The sequence below is a fragment of the Chiloscyllium plagiosum genome, unplaced genomic scaffold (assembly GCF_037043375.1).
Source record: "Chiloscyllium plagiosum isolate Xiang-an unplaced genomic scaffold, Cpla_swu_hap1 HiC_scaffold_9, whole genome shotgun sequence".
Classification (NCBI taxonomy): domain Eukaryota; kingdom Metazoa; phylum Chordata; class Chondrichthyes; order Orectolobiformes; family Hemiscylliidae; genus Chiloscyllium; species Chiloscyllium plagiosum.
Genome location: NW_028270147.1, coordinates 1751145 through 1775377, shown reverse-complemented (window position 1 = coordinate 1775377; position 24233 = coordinate 1751145). Strand labels below are relative to the sequence as shown.

At 50.4% G+C, this 24233-nt stretch overlaps 2 protein-coding genes across 4 annotated transcripts in view; both read left to right on the top strand.

The window, feature by feature from the left end:
• Window positions 1–24233, top strand: part of LOC122548752 (netrin-G1-like) — a 140188-nt gene that overhangs the window by 46464 nt on the left and 69491 nt on the right. The window contains exons 1-2 of one of the 3 annotated variants that reach the window (XM_087990248.1): window positions 4479–4563; window positions 5378–5479. The exons of 1 other annotated variant lie outside the window; for it this stretch is intronic. The gene's annotated coding sequence lies outside the window, so the exon portion shown is untranslated. Of the gene's footprint in view, window positions 1–4478; window positions 4564–5377; window positions 5480–24233 lie in introns of those variants that run through there. One more of the 3 variants, XM_087990247.1, reaches the window with a different exon arrangement.
• On the top strand, window positions 6028–7170 carry LOC148149073 (uncharacterized). The gene has a single exon (XM_087990303.1). The coding sequence runs from the start codon at window positions 6028–6030 to the stop codon at window positions 7168–7170; it is 1143 nt and encodes a 380-aa protein (XP_087846429.1).

The following is a 24233-nucleotide window of genomic DNA, read 5'->3' as shown; positions in this document are numbered from 1 at the left end:
TGTCGGAGGGTCAGTACTGAGGGAGTGCCGCACTGTCAGAGGGTCAGTGCTGAGCGAGTGCCACACTGTCAGAGGGTCAGTGCTGAGGGAGTGTAACCGTGTGACAGATACAATAAGACATGTATATATACACACACAATCAGACACGGACACAGACCCTGAGAATCAGATGGACACAGCTACATACAAACAGTTTAACCCTCTCTGACACAATCACTGAGAATCAGATACATATAAACACATACAAACAGAGTCACACAATCTCAACACAGATAGACACCCAGAGAGACACCCACGCACACACTGAGCCTCAGATAGACACAGATACATACAAAGAGGTAAAAACAATGACTGCAGATGCTGGAAACCAGATTCTGGATTAGTGGTGCTGGAAGAGCACAGCAGTTCAGGCAGCATCGGAGGAGCAGCGAAATCGACGTTTCGGGCAAAAGCCCTTCATCATCATTCCTGATGAAGGGCCTTTGCCCGAAACGTCGATTTCGAAGCTCCTTGGATGCTGCCTGAACTGCTGTGCTCTTCCAGCACCACTAATCCAGAAACAGATACATACAAAGACAGTCACACACTCTCTGTGACATAGACACACTCACAATGAAACACTCAGATAGACCCATGAGCAGACTGACTGAAACACATTGCCACAATCACACAAACAATCTCACACAGCCACAGTCTCCTACACAATAAAATCTCTGGGAAACCGGCTTATTATTTCATGAATAAAGATGTTTGCCTCACTCACTGAAGCTTCTGTAAATGCTCCGAAGCAGCTCATCCATCCCAGAAAATATTCATGAGGATCAGTTTGAGACTGCAGAAAGTTCACATGAGGCAGGAGTGAATCTCACTTCCAATATCCTCTTTAAACAAGTTTCCACGGCGATGTGCAGATTTAAATGTCACCCAGATCAATCTGTTTGTCTGCATCTTGCTGCTGTTTTGAATTTGCTGGTGATGGTTTGTGCTGAGTTTGAGATGTTCTGGGGAAAGCATGCCCCCTTTAGATGTTTCTGTCTCCATTTGCTGTTCCCACAAGATCAAAGACAATTACAGCACAACACCAGGCCCTTTGACCTTCCCAGCCTGCACCCAGTGACCGAGGAAGGTGATCAGGGGATACAGGAGGACCTAGGAAGTGTGGAATCTCTCTGATCTGCTGTGGTGGTGTTCACAGAATCAGAGAATCTCACTGAACTGAAAGAGGCCATTCAGCCCATCGAGTTTGTTTCAGCTCTTTGAAAGGTCGATACAATCACCCTCAGGGCCTGTGTACTCCTTACAGCCTTGTGAAATATTCGCCTTCCCCGGTTCTGTTTTGAAAGCTCTGATTGAATCTGCTTTCACTGCCCTTTCAGGCAGTACCTTCCAGATCCCAGCAGATTCTCAATCTCTCACACAGAAAGCTGTCATGAAGGTTGGGGCTTGTTCGAGTGGCACAGTTTCCTCGAATGACACTGGCATTGGTTGCTGTCCGTGGGTCTGAATTCAGCAGGCGCCGCTGTCTCAGGCTCTCTCCGGAATTTCTGAACTTTCCATGACTATTCCCAGCAAGCCCGCTCCCAAAAAGACCACAAACTACATGGAAAAAGGAGAGATCACTGTGTCAGAGAAAATCTCCCATCTCCCTCTCGGCCCTTTCCCTGCTTCCCTTCAATCTCTCTCCCTCTGGTAACTGACCCTCCTGCCCCTGGAAACACTTTCTCATTATTTACTTCCTCAGAACCTTTCATCATTTATTAAAGTTTTAATTGATTTATCCACATTTGATTAAATCTCTGCTGATCCTTCCCTGCTCTAAGGGGAACAATCTCAGCTTTTCCAGTCTCTCCACATTCACTCATGCCCGTCATTCCTGATTCCATTCTAGTAAATTTACTCCTCACCCTGTCCAAGACTCTGACATCCTTCCGAAAGAGTGAGGCTCAGGACTGGGCACAATCTCCTGCTGTGACCAAACTCGTGATCCATGGTGTGTCACAGGAAGTTAATGGAGAGCAACTTGTCGAAATGAACAAGCAGGAACACAAATTAGGAGCTGGAGGCAATTCAGCCCTTCAAGCCTGTGCTATCATTTGATAAAATACCAGCTGATCTGACTTTGTCACCACTCCACAACATAGTGACCCCAGGATGACCTTTCATTCCTTTCTTAATCAAGGACCAGGCCTTCCCAGCCTTAAACAAATATTCAGTATCACTGTCTGCAGTGCTGCCTGGGCAAGAGAATTCCAAATCCTTATCACTGGCTGAGGAAAACTACTCCTCTTCAGCTCTGTCTTCAGTGGGAGACCCTTCATTACTAACCCATGTCCCCTCACTCTAGACCCTTGTACAAGGGGAAGCATTCTCTCAGTCTCCATCCTGACAGGGTCCCTCGGGATCTGATAGGTTTCAATAAGATCCCTCACATTCTTCATCACCCCAATAGATACAGGTCCAGCCTATTCATCCTTCCCTCATTAGATAACCCCCTCACCCCAGGAATCACTCGAGTGAACTTTCTCTGAACTGCTCCTAATGTAATGATATCCTTTTATAACTGAGTAATCCAGGACTGTGCCCAGTGTTCCCGTGGTCTCACCACCATCCAGTACATTTTAAACTGTAAGAAAACATCCCCAGTTTTACATTCCATTCCCCTCGAAGGCAGCAACATTGCATTTCTCTTCCTAGTCACTCTCTGACCCTGTTTCCTGACCTTGTTCAGTGATTGATGCACCAGGACCCCCAGATCCCTCTTTACTGCAGAATTGTGCAATCTCTCTCCGTTTTTATGAAATGCTGCTTTTCTGCTCTTCCTGGAGAAACCAACACCTTCCCACATTAACCTCCATCGGTCACATTCTCCCCACTCGGTGAACCGGCCCCTCAGCCTTTTGCAGATTAGATTAGATTAGATTAGATTATTTACAGTGTGGAAACAGGGCCTTCGGCCCAACAAGTCCACACCGACCCGCCGAAGCACAACCCACCCATACCCCTGCATTTACCCCTTACCTAACACTACGGGTAATTTAGCATGGCCAATTCACCTGACCTGAGGGAAAGGGAGTGTCCACATAAAGAATCATCAATATCAGACAGTTACTAATTAATCCAACTGGGGATTCTTGATCTCTTTGTCACAACCTAATCCTTACCTTTCCTACAAATTTGAGCCAACTCCCGAACTTTAGCCCCAAATCCCTCCTTTTCCAACATAGTCTGGGCTCGGTTTGGGAGCGGGCTTGCTGGGAACAATGATGGGGATGTTGGAAATGCCGGGAGAGCCTGGACAGCAGAGGCTGCGGGGGTCAGCACCATGGACAGCAACCCCCCCCCCTCACCGCCTGACTCTGGCTCCTTCCGGATAAATGAGTCGCTCCAAAGACCCAACCTCCACTGTAGGGATTTTGTGTGAGATTGAGAATCTGTCTCAGACCCCTTCATAACAATTCACTCAGTCCCATTAATGCTGCTTTACAGGGATACGGGCAGACTCATCAAACCTCAAGCTTCCAACTCTTCCCCACTGAAACAGGAGGAGGTCATTCAGCCCCTCGAACCTGATCCTACATTCACAGGCCATTCAGCCCTGCTTTTCACAGGTACAGTAGGGAGAGGGAGTGTCCACATAAAGAATCATCAATATCAGACAGTTACTAATTAATCCAACTGGGGACTCAGCAAAAATGTCTCCATCCTGAGAGTGGACAGAATGTGGGTTCACAAGGAATTGTTGAGGAAGATCATAAAGGTGAGAAAGGGAAGGTGCATGATCCAGTGAGAGAGAAAGGAATAGAAGGGCTGAGAGGAGGTTCATGTGGAGTTGAATCCCCAGCATGGAACAGTTGGGCTGAATGACCAGTGTCTGTGCTGTGAATCTCCTTTTATTAGAGTGATTCCAACAGGTAACTCCTTCCCTGAAATGGCTCCAGTCAATGCCAGAGTCCCAATGGGAACTGGAGTGATGCAGGAAGTAGACCGGAGAATGTGATCAGCCTCACAAACAGCAGCTGAACATAGAAATCTTTTCACAGGAGAATGTGGAATTATACGGCAGCTGGTGACAGGGAGATTGTCACCACGTATGTACATTCCAAACTCCAGACACACTCCGCAGCCCATAATTAGTGCTCAGCGCTGTCACATTATCTGCTCAGTGTTATTACTTTATTACATGCTTCACATTAATGAAGAAAAACAGTGTTTTAAACTGTGCTCCCTGACTCACTCAGTAAGGATACTCAGAAGCATAGCCATGGCACCAGGAGGAGCCTCAAGTCCCTGATCTCAGTTCACCCGAAGCCCAGGCCTAAAGGTCAGAGAACGCCCATCATTTGCTGCTGTGTGTTCAGAGTAGAATCTCTGTGGGAAATGGATGAGCTTTAATTACAGGCTTTGGGCCTGTGCAATGAACCAACTGTCCCTCAGGAGACTCTGGTCAGCGTGGGAGCTGGAGACCAGGCCCCAGAGATAAAGCTCCTGAAATGAGATTTCATTCCCTGAAATGTTTCGGATATTGAGAAAGCTGGAATTACAAGCCAAGACTAAGTTTCTGAGGTGAATTGGATCTGATTTCTTCCTAATGATCAGGTTTAGTCACTCACAGGGAAAGAGTATCTTTTATTTAACATTCTCCGTATATTTAACATTGACTTTTATCTCCTGTGTAACCGTTCAATTCCCGAGTTGGTGAAAAGTCCTGTAATATCATTGTAATGTAATCTAATTGCACTGCACTTGAAGCATCAAATCACAGCATGAGACAACACAATAGGGGCCCTTTCACCTTCAATCTGTGTCCCTCTGGTCACTGACCCTCCTCCCCCTGCAAACACTTTCTCCTGATCTACTCATAGATTCACAGACTTAAACAGCACGGAAACAGGCCATTCAGCCCAACCTGTCCATGCCAACCCGGTTTCCTAATCTGAACTGATCCCATTTGCCTGCGTCTGGCCCATATCCCTCTAAACCTCTCCTATCCAAGCACGCGTCCAAGTGTCTTTCACATGTTGTAATTATTCCTGCCTCTACCACTTCCTCTGGCAGCTGTTCCATACACGTCCCACACTCTGTGTGAAACAATTGTCCTTCGGCTCCCTTTCAAATCTTTCCCCTCTCACCTTAAAATGTATGCTCTTTAGTTTTGAACTCCCCTAACCTCGGGACAAGACTTTGGCTAATCACTTTATATTTGCTCCTTATGATCTTATCGCCTCTATAACCCTCGTGTGATTTTATAAACCTCTCCTTCAGCCTCCTCTGCTCCAAGGAAAAAAATTCCCAGTTTGACCACCCTCTCTTTCTAACACAAACCTTCCAGTCTCGGTAACATTCTTATAAATGTGCTTTGTTCCCTTTCCGACATAAGGTGACTATAAATGTATGCCGTACTCCAAATATGGCCTTCCCACTGTCTTGGCCAGCTGTAACGTGATGTTAAATCCTGGATTCGATGCCCTGACCGATGAAGGTAAGTTTGTGAAACGTATTCTTCATCGCCCTGTCTACATGTGAAACTATACTCCATCAAACTCTCTCCATGGTTTTGAACACCTCGGTTAAACCTCCCGGAACCTTCTCTGCTCTAAGGAGAACAATCCCGGATTCTCCAGTCTCTCCACATTCACTAAGGTCCCTCATCCCTGATCCCATTCCAGTAAATCTCCTCAGCTCCCTCTCCTCACCCTGACATTGTTCTGAAAGAGCAGGGCCCAGGATTGGACACAATCCTCCCTGAGGCTGGGATTTGTTATTGAGATCAAGGAAACAAGGGGCAGGAAAATCAAATGTGGGCAGACGAAAGAGACTGGACCGGAGTGAGGACGGGGGGGGAGTGGAGGTTTTATTCACAACGCAAGTAGCTGTGCCCTGGAGGGTGCCTGGAGCTTGGAACCCTCCTCATGGGCAGCCTTGGTGAGGGCAGTTCTTAATCAGGGAGTGGGGGGGGTGAGGAGAGGTGAGAGATCCTAACCCCCTCCTTCCTCCCCCCCCACCACCTCAATTCAGTCAGGACAGCCCATGGACAGTGTTCCCTCACCATCACCAATGCAAGCCCCGGGGTTTGGTGGGGGAGGGGAGGGGAGGGGAGTAACAAATGGCCTGAACCCCAGCCCTGGCAGTGACCTAGTGACAGACAGTGACCTAGTGACGGGCAGTGAGCCAGTGACGGGCAGTGACCCAGTGATGGGCAGTGAGCCAGTGACGGGCAGTGACCCAGTGACGGGCAGTGACCGAGTGATAGACAGTGACCCAGTGATGGGCAGTGACCCAGTGACAGACAGTGACCTAGTGACGGGCAGTGAGCCAGTGACGGGCAGTGACCCAGTGACGGGCAGTGACCGAGTGACAGACAGTGACCCAGTGACAGACAGTGACCCAGTGACGGGCAGTGACCGAGTGACAGGTAGTGACCCAGTGACGGGCAGTGACCGAGTGACAGGTAGTGACCCAGTGACGGGCAGTGACCGAGTGACAGGTAGTGACCCAGTGACAGACAGTGACCTAGTGACGGGCAGTGACCCAGTGACAGGCAGTGACCCAGTGACAGACAGTGACCCAGTGACGGGCAGTGACCGAGTGACAGGTAGTGACCCAGTGACAGACAGTGACCTAGTGACGGGCAGTGACCCAGTGACAGGCAGTGACCCAGTGACAGACAGTGACCCAGTGACGGGCAGTGACCGAGTGACAGGTAGTGACCCAGTGACAGACAGTGACCTAGTGACGGGCAGTGACCCAGTGACAGACAGTGACCCCGTGACGGGCAGTGACCCAGTGACAGACAGTGACCTAGTGACAGGCAGTGACCCAGTGACGGGCAGTGACCCAGTGACAGACAGTGACCCAGTGACGGGCAGTGACCCAGTGACAGACAGTGACCCAGTGACGGGCAGTGACCCAGTGGCAGATAGTGACCCAGTGACAGACAGTGACCTAGTGACAGGCAGTGACCGAGTGACAGGCAGGGACCCAGTGACAGGCAGTGACCCAGTGACAGGCAGGGACCCAGTGACAGGCAGTGACCCAGTGACAGGCAGTGACCCAGTGACAGACAGTGACCCAGTGACGGGCAGTGACCCAGTGACGGGCAGTGACCCAGTGACAGACAGTGTTTTCACTGTCTGGTGTGGGGGTGGAGACATGGGGGGCGTGGGGGATTGAACAGGGTTTGAGGGCGACAGTCAGAACCAGAACCTTCACAGAGAGAACCTGACATGAGAACTCCAGGAGATAAACGGTCCCTTCGACCATGCACCTGCTTTATTTTATATAAAATACACGAGAAAACAGAGATCGTCCTTTAATGTGTGAAACCAGAGAGAGAGGAATGGAGAGAGGGAGTGAAAGAGAAGGGGAGTAAATGAGAGAGGGAGAGAGGGAGAGGGAGAAGGAGTGAGGGAGAGAGAATGAGGGATAGAAAGAGAGAGGAAGTGAGTGACGGAGAGAGGGGTGCTGAGAGAGAGTAAGAGACAGAGGGAGTAAGTGATAGAGAGAGTGAGTGTGTTGGAGGGAAAGTGAGTGACAAAATGAGGAAGAAAGTGAGTAATGGAGACAGTGAGTGAATATTGGAGAGAGGGAGAGGCTGACAGAGAGAGGGAGAGGCTGACAGAGAGAGGGAGAGGCTGACGGAGAGAGGGAGAGGCTGACGGAGAGAGGGAGAGGCTGACGGAGAGAAGGAGAGGCTGACGGAGAGAGGGAGAGGCTGACAGAGAGAGGGAGAGGCTGACAGAGAGAGGGAGAGGCTGACGGAGAGAGGGAGAGGCTGACAGAGAGAGGGAGAGGCTGGCGGAGAGAGGGAGAGGCTGACAGAGAGAGGGAGAGGCTGACAGAGAGAGGGAGAGGCTGACGGAGAGAGGGAGAGGCTGACGGAGAGAGGGAGAGGCTGACGGAGAGAGGGAGAGGCTGACAGAGAGAGGGAGAGGCTGACGGAGAGAGGGAGAGGCTGACGGAGAGAGGGAGAGGCTGACAGAGAGAGGGAGAGGCTGATGGAGAGAGGGAGAGGCAGGAGTATGGAGCTCTCTGCTGCAGCTGACGCAGTGGGACGTGATGTCTGGAGCTGTCAGTCCCAGTGCCCAGCCTGGGTTATAGCCTGCACTCTGATGGGGCAGCAGCAAGTTCCCCAGTCCCTGGGTCAGTGAAAAGCCCCGTACTGTCCCACTGCAATCGAAGGAAACCAGAGCTCCATTACTATTGGGCACTGTCCCTAACACCCCTCCAAGTCCAGCTCTGTATTAACCCAACACACCCAGAGACAGAAACAGAAACTAAGGTGAATTAAAAAAAGGAACTGTGGATGCTGGAAATCTAAAACAGAAACAGAAAGTGCTGGAGAAACTCAGCAGGTCTGGCTGTGCCTTTGGAGAGAGTCCAGTGACCCTTCATGACTGAATATCTCCTCATGTGCTCCTGTGTCAGACTTAATCTTAAAATGTTCCTGTGAAACATCCTGGGAGCTTTCATTGTGTGAAAGGTGCTATATAAATGAAGTAGTTGTTGATTCCCGAGTGTTTCTCTGGTTGGCCGGGTTTTTGGGAAAAGCTGTCTGCACCTTGTCTGGACAATGAAGGGTTAATTTGATCAGGATTGAAAGGGTGAACAGGTTCACACCCACGGGTCCCAGCCAATGAATGCCCAGCATTCCCGAATGAATTCATCAAAATGCCAATCCTTCCAAATCCCAGAAAATATCACCTCCTGAAAGTTGCCGTCAGCTGATTGACTCTGATGACCAGTGGGTGGGGAAGATATCAATCCAGCTGTTAATGTCACTGTATAAACTGCCTCTTCATTCCGATGGCTGCAAAATGAATGCAGTGGGTTAGCATCTTTAATCAGGGCTGCAGGATATAAATATTTAACAGCCACAGCTCAACCATCATTTGTTCAGAGGCTGAAGAACAAATGATGCTGTGCAGCTTGTAAGAAGGAGTTGAAATATTTGAAGTTTGTCTCCCTGACGACAGGCTGAGCCTCAGTCTAAAGCCCCATCCTGAGGACAGAGGCTGGGGTATGGAGGTTGCCCAGTCTGAGGGGCAGCGGGGGGTTGGCACACGCAGTGAGGGCAATGCTCCAGCCCATCATTCCCCCGGGGTCTGTCCTTGTGATGGTCAGAACTTGGACCCTCAGAGCCCCTGGACGTTTGGGAGATGGTGAGGGAGCGATGGAAATCGGGCTCTCTCTGGGAGTGTGAGTCTCTCAGGGTGACCTCTGCCTTTCACTTCCCTCTTTGATACAGGGTCCATGTTTAACATTCAGACCAAACACACCATCATTCCCCAAACCTAACACCCACATCGTTCACCAGTCAGCTCCTATTAGCAAAGAGAGTGTCCTTTAGACATGAAACCCAGCAAAGGGGTGTCCACTCCATGTTAGTGCTGCATTACTGTGTCCACTCCATGTTAGTGCTGCATTACTGTGTCCACTCCGTGTTAGTGCTGCATTACTGTGTCCACTCCATGTTAACACTGCATTACTGTGTCCACTCCATGTTAACACTGCATTACTGTGTCCACTCCATGTTAACACTGCATTACTGTGTCCACTCCATGTTAGTGCTGCATTACTGTGTCCACTCCATGTTAACACTGCATTACTGTGTCCACTCCATGTTAGTGCTGCATTACTGTGTCCACTCCATGTTAATGCTGCATTACTGTGTCCACTCCATGTCAGTGCTGCATTACTGTATCCACTCCATGTTAACGCTGCATTACTGTGTCCACTCCAAGTCAGTGCTGCATTGCTGTGTCCACTCAATTTCAGTGCTGCATTGCTGTGTCCACTCCATGTTAACGCTGCATTACTGTGTCCACTCCATGTTAACGCTGCATTACTGTGCCCACTCCATGTCTGTGCTGCATTACTGTGTCCCCTCCATGTCAATGCTGCATTACTGTGTCCACTCCCTGTCAGTGCTGCATTACTGTGTGCACTCCATGTTAATGCTGCATTACAGTGTCCATTCCATGTCAGTGCTGCATTACTGTGCCCACTCCATGTTAGTGCTGCATTACTATGTCCACTCCATGTTAATGCTGCATTACTGTGCCCACTCTCTGTCAGTGCTGCATTACTATGTGCAATCCATGTTAATGCTGCATTACTGTGTCCACTCCATGTCAGTGTTGCATTACTGTGTCCACTCCATGTTAACGCTGCATTACTGTGTGCACTCCATGTTAATACTGCATTACTGTGTCCACTCCATGTTAGTGCTGCATTACTGTGTCCACTCCACGTTAGTGCTGCATTACTGTGCCCACTCCATGTTAGTGCTGCATTACTGTGTCCACTCCATGTTAATGCTGCATTACTGTGTCCAGTCCATGTTAATGCTGCATTACTGTGTCCAGTCCATGTTAGTACTGCATTACTGTGTCCACTCCATGTCAGTGCTGCATTACTCTACCCACTCCATGTTAGTGCTGCATTACTGTGTCCACTCCATGTCAGTGCTGCATTACTCTGCCCACTCCATGTTAGTGCTGCATTACTGTGTCCACTCCATGTTAATGCTACATTACTGTGTCCAGTCCATGTTAATGCTACATTACTGTGTCCACTCCATGTTAGTGCTACATTACTGTGTCCAGTCCATGTTTGTGCTGCATTACTGTGTCCACTCCATGTTAGTGCTGCATTACTGTGTCCACTCCATGTTAATGCTGCATTACTGTGTCCAGTCCATGTTAATGCTGCATTACTGTGTCCACTCCATGTCAGTGCTGCATTACTCTGCCCACTCCATGTTAGTGCTACATTACTGTGTCCAGTCCATGTTAATGCTACATTACTGTGTCCAGTCCATGTTCGTGCTGCATTGCTGTGTCCAATGCCACCTTGGCATTTGTATTTAATTCCCTTGTGATCAATGGTAAGATTTAGCCAGCTTTCTGACTGCGTTTGTAAGTTACAACGGGACATTGACAGGATGCAGAGCTGGGCTGAGCAGTGGCAGATGGCGTTCAACCTGGAAAAGTGTGAGGTGATTCATCTTGGAAGGTGGAAGTTGTGTGCCTTTTACAGGGTTAAAGGCAGGATTCTTGTCAGTGTTTAGGTACAGAGGGATCTTGGGGTCCACGGCCATGTCAAAGTTGCCACCCAAGTGGATAGGGTCGTTAAGAAGGCATGTGGTGTGTTGGCATTCATTAGCAGGGGATTGGGTTTAAGAGCCGCGAGGTTATGCGGCAGCTCTGTAGAGCCCTGGTTGGACCACACTTGGCAAGATTGTGTAGAGCTCTGGTTGCCTCATTATTGGAAGGATGTGGAAGCTTTAGAGAGCGTGCAGAGGAGATTTACCAGGATGCTGCCTGGACTGGAGGGTGTGTCTTATGAAGAAAGGTTGAGGGAGCTGGGGCTTTTCTCATTGGAGAGAAGAAGGATGAGAGGTGACTTGATAGAGGTGTACAAGATGATGAGAGGCATCAATAGAGTGGATAGCCAGGGACGTTTTCACAGGGTGGAAATGTTTATCATGAGGGGGCATAATGTTAAGGTGATTGGAGGAAGGTATAGGGGAGATGTCAGAGGGAGGTTCTTTACACAGAGAGTGGGGGGAGTGTGTGGAATGCACTGCCAGCGGTGGGAGTAGAGTCAGGGACATTAGGGACATTTAAGCGACTCTTGGATATGCCCATGGAAGACAATACGATGAGGGGCACGTCGGTTAGATTAATCTTCGAGGAGGATAAAAGGTCGGCACAACATCGAGGGCCGAAGGGCCTGTACTGTTCTATGTTCTATGTTCATATAACTTACTGTCCCTACAAACTAACATTTTGTGATTCATGCACTAGGACACCTTGGTCCCTCTGCATCTTACTCCATCAGCCCCTGCTCTTTCCCACTGCTCTCTCCTTCCCCATCGCTGGGGATAGAGGAAAGGGAACGGGATGGGCTTCGAGGGAAGAGCTGCCCTGCATTCACAGGGTCAAGGGGCAGCATCAATGGGCTGAATGACCTCAGGGTGATTTGAGGAATTTTCTGATGGCTCCATTTGAAGTGTTTGTGTCAAACACCTTAAGCTGTTCCTCTGAGAGTGGGTAAAAATCTCTCTCCCATTAATCATCTGATGGAGAGGGAGTGAGGGAGATCACTGAGGGAGTCAGGGAGGGAGAGAGTGAGGTAGGTCACTGAGAGAGTGAGGGAGTGACAGAGACACTCACGGAGAGAGTGAGGGAGTGACAGAGACAGGGACGGAGAGAGTGAGGGAGTGAAGGAGTGAAGGAGGCGGTGAGGGAGGGAGTGGGGACTCGGGGAGACGCTGAGGGAGGGAGTGGGGTCTCGGGGAGACGCTGAGGGAGGGAGTGGGGACTCGGGGAGACGCTGAGGGAGGGAGTGGGGACACGGGGAGACGCTGAGGGAGGGAGTGGGGACTCGGGGAGACACTGAGGGAGGGAATGGGGACTCGGGGAGACACTGAGGGAGGGAGTGGGGACTTGGGGAGACACTGAGGGAGAGAGTGGGGTCTCGGGGAGACACTGAGGGAGGGAGTGGGGACTTGGGGAGACACTGAGGGAGAGAGTGGGGTCTCGGGGAGACGCTGAGGGAGGGAGTGGGGACTCGGGGAGACACTGAGGGAGGGAGTGGGGACTCGGGGAGACACTGAGGGAGGGAGTGGGGTCTCGGGGAGATGCTGAGGGAGGGAGTGGGGACTCGGGGAGACACTGAGGGAGGGAGTGGGGTCTCGGGGAGACGCTGAGGGAGGGAGTGGGGTCTCGGGGAGACGCTGAGGGAGGGAGTGGGGACTCGGGGAGACACTGAGGGAGAGAGTGGGGTCTCGGGGAGACAGTGAGGGAGGGAGTGGGGACTCGGGGAGACACTGAGGGAGGGAGTGGGGACTCGGGGAGACACTGAGGGAGGGAGTTGGGACTCGGGGAGACACTGAGGGAGGGAGTGGGGTCTCGGGGAGACGCTGAGGGAGGGAGTGGGGTCTCGGGGAGACGCTGAGGGAGAGAGTGGGGTCTCAGGGAGACGCTGAGGGAGGGAGTGGGGTCTCGGGGAGACACTGAGGGAGGGAGTGGGGACTCGGGGAGACACTGAGGGAGGGAGTGGGGACTCGGGGAGACACTGAGGGAGGGAGTGGGGTCTCGGGGAGACGCTGTGGACTGCAATGAGGGCCATGGGGCTGAGTGAAGGGGTAAGTGAGGAACGATTGGTCACAGGGACAGGAGCTGTGCCTTCACCATCTAGCTGACTGCTTGTGCCAAAATGAAAACAGGTCCCAGACGGTGAGGGAAAGGTTTGGGAATTGCATTGAAGATGAATTCAGGGACGGGGTAAGAACGTACGATGATAAACTGTGACGTATCGATTCCCCAGCACTGGGTCTGAGTGTGACTTGAGGAGAAATATCTTCAGAAAGAGAGTGGGGAACCGCAGAAAGAGGCTGTGGCCAAACCGTGAAATGTTTTCAGGAAGGAGTTGGACAGCACCTGGGGTCACACAAACCAAGGATCTGGGGGAAAGCAGGGCCAGGTTATTGAATGGATGGTCAGCCATGTTCATGTTGAATGGTAGGGCAGGCTGGAAGGGCTGAATGGCCACTCCTGCTCCTGTTTCCCTTGTTTCGATGTGTGAGACGGTGGGGAACAGGGTCAGAGATGGAGTCAATAGGAGAGATTGGAGAATCAGGAACACCAAACAGAAACCTGTCCAATCCCTGGGAGCATCAATGGGCACTGAGTAACAGAGCAGAAAGGGTTAAATGAAAAGGACAGACTGCAGACATGACAACACGGTCTACGTTTCCAAACTATTTCAGTGACTGTAAAGAGCTTTGGGATGTCCTGAGGTGGTGGTGGGTGCTAGAGAAATGTAAGTCCTTTCTCCAGTGTCTGTGAAGCCTGAGCTGGGTTTGTTCTACATCAGCTGCTCAGTCAGAGTGAAAAGGCTGTGTTTGTTCCCTGGAGACGGACAATAAATGAGGACAGGTTTCCCATTCTCCTGGAGATGCCTCCGAGGCTCAGCCCCAGCTGATGTTTGCCGTCTTGTTGCTGAATGTTTCTCGTTTTGGTTTTGATGGATGGGGCTGTCAGGCCTGTAATTACATCGAGCTGCGCTCGTTTCTCTTTGGTCTGTTTACAGAGTGTCACACTCTGAGCTCAGGGATTGGGAGGAAGCTCACACCAAATGCTTCCCCCTCCAGTGTTTCCATATCTCGGGAATGACTCCTACTCCAGCTCTCAGCTTCAACTCCAATCCCAATGGATTAACCCTCCTTTCCTTACTCTCCTGGGAGTCACCTACTCCAGCCCGCGCTCCCCAGGCAGGATCGCACACCCCAACTTGTCATTCTTCATCTGCAAGACCTGATGTTAACTGGCTATTCAACCTTGGGAGAAGTCACACTGAAACCTGTCTTTAAACAGTGCTGGATAAAAGTGTTTATAAAGACATTGGGACCCAGGGCTTTGTGAACAGTGACAGAGACGATCAGAGTTAGGAGGTTATGAACATTTAGAGATCACTGAGATTGCAATCGGACTATTGTATCAAATCCTGACCCTGCTTTTCCGAAAGGATGTGGAACTCCTTCAGTACCGGCCCTGATTGATAGGGACAGGATAGAGAGAGCTTTACTTTCAGCCTGAAAGCTTAGAGGCAGTGTTGCTCTGTATTAACCCCGTGCTGGGAGTGTATGATGGGGACAGTGTAGATGGAGCTTTACTCTGTATCTAACTGCTGCTGCCCCTATCCTGGGAGTATTTGAGGGGGGACAGTGTAGGGGGAGCTTTACTCTGTATCTAACCCCGTGCTGTCCCTATCCTGGGAGTGTTTGAGGGGGGACAGTGTAGGGGGAGCTTTACTCTGTATCTAACCCTGTGCTGTCCCTATCCTGGGAGTGTTTGAGGGGGGACAGTGTAGGGGGAGCTTTACTCTGTATCTAACCCCATGCTGTCCCTATCCTGGGAGTCTTTGATGGGGGACAGTGTAGAGGGAGCTTTACTCTGTATCTAACCCTGTGCTGTCCCTATCCTGGGGGTGTTTGGGGTTGACACAGGGAGATGAAATGGGGTTGATTCTATCTCAGACCCGATATCCTTCACCTTTAGGGACACAAAAGGATGAAAACATTCCCCTGACTCCCGTGTGATAAGAATTGGAAATGATTCTATTCAAAGTCCCAGAGCATAAATAATACATCCTCACCTTTGCAAATATTCATTGTGGAGAGGTAAGCCTGGAACTGGAGGTGATTGTAGATTAACACTAACCTGGTTACTCTCCATCACACACTCTGTATATTAACACTAACCTGGTTACTCGCCAGCACACTCTCTGTAGATTAACACTAACCTGGTTACTCTCCATCACAGTCTCTGTCGATTAACACTAACCTGGTTACTCTCCATCACACACTCTGTATATTAACACTAACCTGGTTACTCGCCATCACACACTCTGTATATTAACACTAACCTGGTTACTCTCCAGCACACTCTGTAGATTAACACTAACCTGGTTACTCTCCATCACAGTCTCTGTCGATTAACACTAACCTGGTTACTCTCCAGCACACTCTGTAGATTAACACTAACCTCGTTACTCGCCATCACACTCTCTGTAGATTAACACTAACCTGGTTACTCTCCAGCACACTCTGTAGATTAACACTAACCTGGTTACTCTCCATCACAGTCTCTGTCGATTAACACTAACCTGGTTACTCGCCATCACACACTCTGTATATTAACACTAACCTGGTTACTCGCCAGCACACTCTCTGTAGATTAACACTAACCTGGTTACTCTCCATCACAGTCTCTGTAGATTAACACTAACCTGGTTACTCTCCAGCACACTCTGTAGATTAACACTAACCTGGTTACTCTCCATCACACTCTCTGTAGATTAACACTAACCTGGTTACTCTCCATCGCACTCTCTGTCGATTAACACTAACCTGGTTACTCTCCAGCACACTCTCTGTGGATTAACACTAACCTGGTTACTCTCTAGCACAGCCTCTGTCGATTAACAAGGGAGTAAGGGTTATGGGAAAAGGCAAGAGAGTGGGGTTGAGGGTTGAAAAACGTATCGGCCATGATTGAATGACGGAGAAGGTTCAATGGGCCGAATGGCCTAATTCTGCTCCGATATCGTATAAAATCATTGAGTCCCCAAAGTGTGGAAACAGGCCATTTGGCCCTTTGACACTGCTCTGACCCTTAAAGTACTAAGGGAGTGCTACACTGTCAGAGGGTCAGTACTGAGGGAGTGCCACACTGTCAGAGGGTCAGTGCTGAGGGAGTGCTGCACTGTCAGAGGGTCAGTACTGAGGGAGTGCCACACTGTCAGGGGGTCAGTACTGAGGGAGTGCCGCACTGTCAGAGGGTCAGTACTGAGGGAGTGCCACACTGTCAGAGGGTCAGTACTGAGGGAGTGCTACACTGTCAGAGGGTCCGTACTGAGGGGGTGCCGCACTGTCAGAGGGTCAGTACTGAGGGAGTGCCACACTGTCAGAGGGTCAGTACTGAGGGAGTGCCGCACTGTCAGAGGGTCAGTGCTGTGGGAGTGCTGCACTGTCAGGGGGTCAGTGCTGTGGGAGTGCCACACTGTCAGAGGGTCAGTGCTGTGGGAGTGCTGCATTGTCAGGGGGTCAGTACTGAGGGAGTGCCGCACTGTCAGAGGGTCAGTGCTGAGGGAGTGCTGCACTGTCAGAGGGTCTGTGATGAGGGAGTGCCGCAGGGCCCAATCATTCAGCATGTTTTGTGCTCACAAGGATTGTCTGATCTTCTCATTGTGAGCGTATAATAATGTCACTGGGAATATTTGATCTTCTGTGAGGGTGGGAGATGTTAGAACATAGAACATAGAACAATACAGCACAGAACAGGCCCTTCGGCCCACGATGTTGTGCCGAACATTTGTCCTAGCTTAAGCACCCATCCATGTACCTATCCAATTGCCGCTTAAAGATCACCAATGATTCTGACTCTGCCACTCCCACAGGCAGCGCATTCCATGCCCCCACCACTCTCTGGGTAAAGAACCCACCCCTGACATCTCCCCTATACCTTCCACCCTTCACTGTAAATTTATGTCCCCTTGTAACACTCTGTTGTACCCGGGGAAAAAGTTTCTGACTGTCTACTCTATCTATTCCCCTGATCATCTTATAAACCTCTATCAAGTCACCCCTCATCCTTCGCCGTTCCAACGAGAAAAGGCCTAGCACTCTCAACCTATCCTCGTACGACCTATTCTCCATTCCAGGCAACATCCTGGTAAATCTTCTCTGCACCCTCTCCAAAGCTTCCACATCTTTCCTAAAGTGAGGTGACCAGAACTGCACACAGTACTCCAAATGTGGCCGAACCAAGGTCACATCACCTCACGACTCTTGAATTCAATCCCTCTGCTAATGAACGCTAATACACCATAGACCTTCTTCCAAGCTCTATCCACCTGAGTGGCAACTTTCAAAGATCTATGAACATAGACCCCAAGATCCCTCTGCTCCTCCACCTTACTAAGAACCCTACCATTAACCCTGTATTCCACATTCTTATTTGTCTTTCCAAAATGGACAACCTCACACTTGGCAGGGTTAAACTCCATCTGCCACTCCTCAGCCCAGCTCTGCATCATATCTAAGTCCCTTTGCAGCCGACAACAGCCCTCCTCACTATCCACAACTCCACCAATCTTCGTATCATCTGCAAATTTACTGACCCACCCTTCGACTCCCTCACCCAAGTCATTAATAAAAATTACAAACAGCAGAGGACCCAGAACTGATCCCTGCGGAACTCCACTTGTAACTGGGCTCCAGGCTGAATATTTACCATCTACCACCACTCTCTGCCTTCGACCAGTTAGCCTGTTTTCTATCCAACTGGCCAAATTTCCCACTATCCCATGCCTCCTGACTTTCCGCATAAGCCTATCATGGGGAACCTTATCTAATGCCTTACTAAAATCCATGTACACTACATCCACTGCTCTACCCTCATCCACATGCTTGGTCACCTCCTCAAAGAATTCAATAAGACTTGTAAGGCAAGACCTACCCCTCACAAATCCGTGCTGGCTGTCCCTAATCAAGCAGTGTCTTTCCAGATACTCATAAATCCTATCCCTCAGTACCCTTTCCATTACTTTGCCTACCACCGAAGTAAGACTAACTGGCCTGTAATTCCCTGGGTTATCCCTTATCCCTTTTTGAACAGGGGCACAACATTCGCCACTCTCCAGTCCCCTGGTACCACCCCCATTGACAGTGAAGATCAAAAGATCATTGCCAACAGCTCTGCAATTTCCTCTCTTGCTTCCCACATAATCCTAGGATATATCCCGTCAGGCCCGGGAGACTTGTCTATCCTATTTTTCAAAATGCCCAACACATCTTCCTTCCTAACAAGTATCTCCTCTAGTTTACCAGTCCGTTTCACACTCTCCTCTTCAACAATACGGTCCCTCTCGTTCGTTAATACTGAAGAAAAGTACTCATTCAAGACCTCACTTATCTCTTCCGACTCAATACACAGTCTCCCACTACTGTCCTTGATCGGACCTACCCTCGTTCTCGTCATTCTCATGTTTCTCACATACGCATAAAATGCCTTGGGGTTATCCTTGATCCTATCCGCCAAAGATTTTTCATGCCCTCTCTTAGCTCTCCTAATCCCTTTCTTCAGCTCCCTTCTGGCTATCCTGTATCCCTCCAACGCTCTGTCTGAACCTTGCTTCCTCAACCTTATGTAAGCCTCCTTCTTCCTCTTTACAAGACATTCAACCTCCCTCGTCAACCAAGGTTCCCTCATACGACCATCCCTTTCCTGCCTGACAGGTACAGACATATCAAAGACACGTCGTATCTGTTCCTTGAAAAAGTTCCACATTTCCACGACATCCTTCCCTGACAGCCTATGCTCCCAACTTATGCTCCTCAGATCCTGTCTTACAGCATCGTAATTACCCTTCCCCCAATTGTAAAACCTGCCCTGTTGCACACACCTATCTCTCTCCATAACCAAGGTGAAAGTCACAGAATTGTGGTCACCATCACCAAAATGCTCACCCACTAACAAGCCCATCACTTGTCCCGGTTCGTTACCAAGTACCAAATCCAATATGGCCTCCCCTCTGGTCGGACAATCTACATACTGAGTTAGAAAAGCTTCCTGGACACACTGCACAAACACCGCCCCATCCAATCTACTTGATCTAAAGAGCTTCCAATCAATATTTGGGAAGTTGAAATCGCCCATGACTACGACCCTGTGGCTTCTGCACCTTTCCAAAATCTGTTTCCCAATCTGTTTCTCCACATCTCTGCTGCTATTGGGGGGCCTATAGTAAACACCCAACAAGGTGACTGCTCCTTTCCTATTTCTGACTTCAGCCCATTACTACCTCCAAAGGCAGATCCCCCTGGAACTGCCTTTCTGCAGCTGTTATACCATTTCTAATTAGCAACGCCACCCCCCCTCCTTTTTTACCACGTCCCCCTAATCTTACTGAAACATCTGTAACCAGGAACCTCCAACACCCATTCCTGTCCCTCTTCTATCCACGTTTCCGTGATGGCCACAACATCGTAGTCCCAGGTACCGATCCACGCCTTAAGTTCACCGACCTTATTTCTGATACTCCTTGCGTTGAAGTATACGCACTTGAACCCATCTCTGTGTCCGCAAGTAGTCCCTGTCAGTGCTACCTTCTCCACAGCCTCCCTACATTCTTGGACATCCTGACAAACAGCTAGCCTACTTGCTGGACTACAAGTCCGGATCCCATCCCCCTGCCAAATTAGTTTAAACCCCCCCCCGAAGAGTGCTAGCAAACCTACCCCCCAGGATATTGGTGCCCTTCTGGTTCAGGTGCAACCCGTCCTGCTTGTACAGGTCCCACCTTCCCCAGAATGCAGTCCAATTGTCCAAATACCTGAAGCCCTCCCTCCTACACCATCCTTGCAGCCACGTGTTCAACTGCACTCTCTCCCTATTCCTTGCCTCACTGTCACGTGGCACCGGCAACAACCCAGAGATGATGACTCTGTCCGTCCTAGCTTTTAGCTTCCAGCCTAATTCCCTGAGCTCTTGAATGACCTCCCCACCCCTCTTCCTACCTATGTCGTTGGTGCCAACGTGCACCACGACTTCTGGCTGCACCCCCTCCCCCTTAAGGATTCTGAAGACACGGTCTGAGACGTCTCGGACCCTGGCACCCGGGAGGCAACAAACCATCCGTGAGTCTCGCCCATGTCCACAGAACCGCCTGTCCGTCCCTCTAACTAGAGAGTCCCCTATAACTAGCGCTCTCCTCCTCTCCCCCTTTCCCTTCTGAGTCTCAGAGCCAGACTTCACGCCACAGACCCGGTCACTGCAGCTTACCCCTGCTAGGCCGTCTCCCCAACAGTACCCAAAGCGGTATACTTATTGTTTAGGGGAACGACCACAGGGGATCCCTGCACTGCCTGCTTCCTCCCCTTCCCACCTCTAACTGTTACCCAGCTACCTCTGTTCTCTGGCGTAACTATGTCCCTGTAGCTTCTAACTATCACCCTCTCAGCCTCTCGAATAATCCTCAGTTCATCCAACTCCAGTTCCAGTTCCCTAACTCGTTCTGTGAGGAGCAGGATCTGACTGCATTTCCTGCAGATGAAGTCGGCAGGAGTATCGGTGGTCACCCCTACCTCGAACATCCTGCAGGAGGAACATTCCACTGCCTGCGCTGCCATTACTCTACACTTCGTCTCCAAAGCAAGAACACTGAGTAGCTTACCTGTGGACTTTAAAATTAGGTTAGAGGAGGAGGATGGGAGGGAGGCCCTATTGTGTAGGGCCTGGGGTCTAGAACACACCCACTCAAATATCAAATATGTTTCAGGTAAGTATCTTTCACACAGACAGTGGTTGGTGCCTGAAATGTGTGAGTGGTGGGGTTGGCATGTCCCAGAGTTAACCACATGCACAAAGGCAACGTGGAGACCCGCCGGTGTGTAAGATGTGAACGTTTGGTGAAGTTATTGCGATAACCCGTCTGAATTGATCTGCCCCTCAATGTACTCCCCTAAACCATACCCATTACAAAGATTTCTGGCACCATTTGTTTTATATAAATGAGGAATAACTATTTCTTACTAATAAAAATTACTTTACAAAATTTTAGGAATGGCAATGACACAAACTCTTAAAACCACTATCTCCCGAGAATATTAACTCCAAAATCCCTCTTTTTCTCCACGTCCACACTTTCCCCTGACAGACAAGACAAAACGTTTGTGACGGAGGTTCGATGTTGGGTTAAAGATGGAAACAGGGGAAGCTGGTAAACCATGAGGCTGGGCTCTTACTGGATTGGAATCTCACGCCGGCAAATGTGCACATTCTCCAAATGTGCAAAACTCTCCGAGGAGCTCTCGGTTCAGTTTTGGTGAAGAACGTGTTGAATCCTTTGGTTGAGTTGCTGCCTTCTGCTGGTTCCTTCTCCTGGGCAGAGTTTTGATTAGATTAGATTCCCTACAGTGTGTGGAAACAGGCACTTCGGCCCCACACATCCACACCAAAGAGGGTCCAAAGAGGCAGAGTTTTGATTAGATTAGATTCCCTACAGTGTGTGGAAACAGGCCCTTCGGCCCCACACGTCCACACCAAAGAGGGTCCAAAGAGGCAGAGTTTTGATTAGATTAGATTCCCTACAGTGTGTGGAAACAGGCCCTTCGGCCCCACACGTCCACACCAAAGAGGGTCCAAAGAGGCAGAGTTTTGATTAGATTAGATTCCCTACAGTGTGTGGAAACAGGCCCTTCGGCCCCACACGTCCACACCAAAGAGGGTCCAAAGACCCTCCAAAGAGGGTCTCCCCACACAGTCTCATTTCCCTCTGACTAATGTACCTAACACTTCGGGCAATTTCCCATGGCCAATTCACCCTGACCTGCACAGCTTTGACTGTGGGAGGAAACCCACCCAGACACGGGGAGAATGTGCAAACTCCACACAGACAGTCGCCCGAGCCTGGAATCGAACCCATGGTACCTGACCAAGCTGACTCTCGCAACATTACTCCTCACTGAAACCAGTCTTCCAGTTTGACCTTTCCTGCTCCAGGCCCAGTGACCTGTTCTTTGCTTCAGTGCCCCTGGGGTTCTGGAGCGAGTGAGACCTCCCAGTGTGGCTCCTCTCCAGGAGGACACATTGTGGAACCTCTCACCGTTCACTCCTCACACAGGACTTGGCCGAACAACTTCGGAGTGCCTTTATCCCTCCAGGTATAATGTTGTTACTGGAGGGGGTTGGTGACTGATCAGCAGACAAACCCAATCCCTGCAGATTCCCACTGTCTCCATGGTCAGTTCCTGGGGCAGTGGTTGGGTGGGATGGGGGGTGGGGATGGTGGTGGTGTGGAGGGTGAGGGTGTAGGGGGTGAGGGTGATGGGGGTGAGGGTGATGGGGGTGAGGGTGATGGGGGTGAGGGTGATGGGATGAGGGTGATGGGGTGAAGGTGATGGGGGTGAGGGTGATGGGGTGAGGGTGATGGGGGTGAGGGTGATGGGGTGAGGGTGTTGGGGGATGAGGGTGATGGGGGTAAGTGTGATGGGGGTAAGGGTTTTGAGGGTGAGGGTGTTGGGGGTGAAGGTGATGGGGTGAGGGTGATGGGGTGAGAGTGATGGGGTGAGGGTGATGGGAGGTGAGGGTGATGTGGGTGAGGGTGATGGGGTGAAGGTGTTGGGGGTGAGGGTGATGGGGGTGAGGGTGATGGGGTGAGCATGTTGGGGGTGAGGGTGATGGGGGTGAGGGTGATGGGGTGAGCATGTTGGGGGTGGGGTTGATGGGAGTGAGGGTGATGAGGTGAGGGAGTTCGGGGTGAGGATGTTGGGGAGTGAGGGTGATGGGTTGAGTGTGTTGGGTTGAGGGTGTTGGGTTGAGGGTGACAGGGTGAAGGTGTTGGGGAGTGAGGGTGTTGGGGAGTGAGGGTGTTGGGGTGAAGATGTTGGGGTGAGGGTGATGGGAGTGCAGGTAATGAGGGTGAGGGTGATGGGGTGAGGGTGATGGGGTGAGGTTGTTGGGGTGAGGGTGTTGGGGTGAGGGTGTTGGGGGTGGGGCTGATGGGAGTGAGGGTGATGAGGTGAGGGTGATGGGAGTGAGGGTGATGAGGTGAGGGTGATGGGAGTGAGGGTGTAGGGGTGAGGGTGATGGGGGTGTATAGGCTGGAGGGTGTACAGAGATAGGGAGGGGGTGTAGGGACTGGAGGGTGTACAGAGATAGGGAGGGGGTGTAGGGGCTGGAGGAGGTGACAGAGATAGGGAGGCGGTTTAGGGGCTGGAGTGGGTTACAGAGATAGGGAGGGGGTGTAGGGGCTGGAGGAGGTGACAGAGATAGGGAGGGGGTGTAGGGGCTGGAGGGGGTTACAGAGATAGGGAGGGGGTGTAGAGGCTGCAGTGTGTCTTGCTTGGGGAGCAGAGTGGGTGAGGGGTGAGTGGGACTTGCTGAGGGTTCTGTACAAAGAGCAGAGTTTTGGAGGAGCTGACGTTTGTGGAGGGTTGTTCTGAGAGACTGAGCTGGAGAATATTGGAGTGTGGAGGTGACCCAGACACAGATTGTTCCGAGGGGAATAATTCAGCAGAAATCGGGGGGAGAAATGTGTGAGAGTTCAGGATTGAGACTCAGAAACAGCTGGAGGGTTTGGTGAAGTGAGACAGTGAGAGAGTCTCTGGGTCTGCCCCCACTCTCCCAATGTGGGATCACATCCCATTCCCCGGAATGAGGGAGTGATAAAACCCAGATGTGAGGGAGGTTAGATGTGGAGGAATCCTGATGTGATGTTACTGAGAGCAGCGGCTGCATTTCAAAGCTCTGATTATACTTTGATCGATTTCTTTCTCCAGCGATATCTCTGAAATCTAATCTCGGCATTAATTTACACAACTTTTGCTAAACACAACTACATGCCTTGTTATTGCTTCTGTTGTCTGGGGTTTATAAAGCTGATATGTTCATTGCTGTAATCCTCTTTCTCAGGAGGAGAGTGAGGAGCAGGGATTAGATAGAATTCCCCTCCCGGTTTAATCATTTCATAAACTCCACTCCATGATCACTCCCATTTCCAGGCTGGATGTAATGCCCTCGGGCATTAACGATGAACAATAAATCGAAAACTGGATGAAATGATGCAGTTTTGTTCAGAGATTCCACCTGGTATGTGTCAGTTTGACACAGGGTGTTGGTGTTAACAGCAGAATCATTCAGACACACACACACACACACACACTC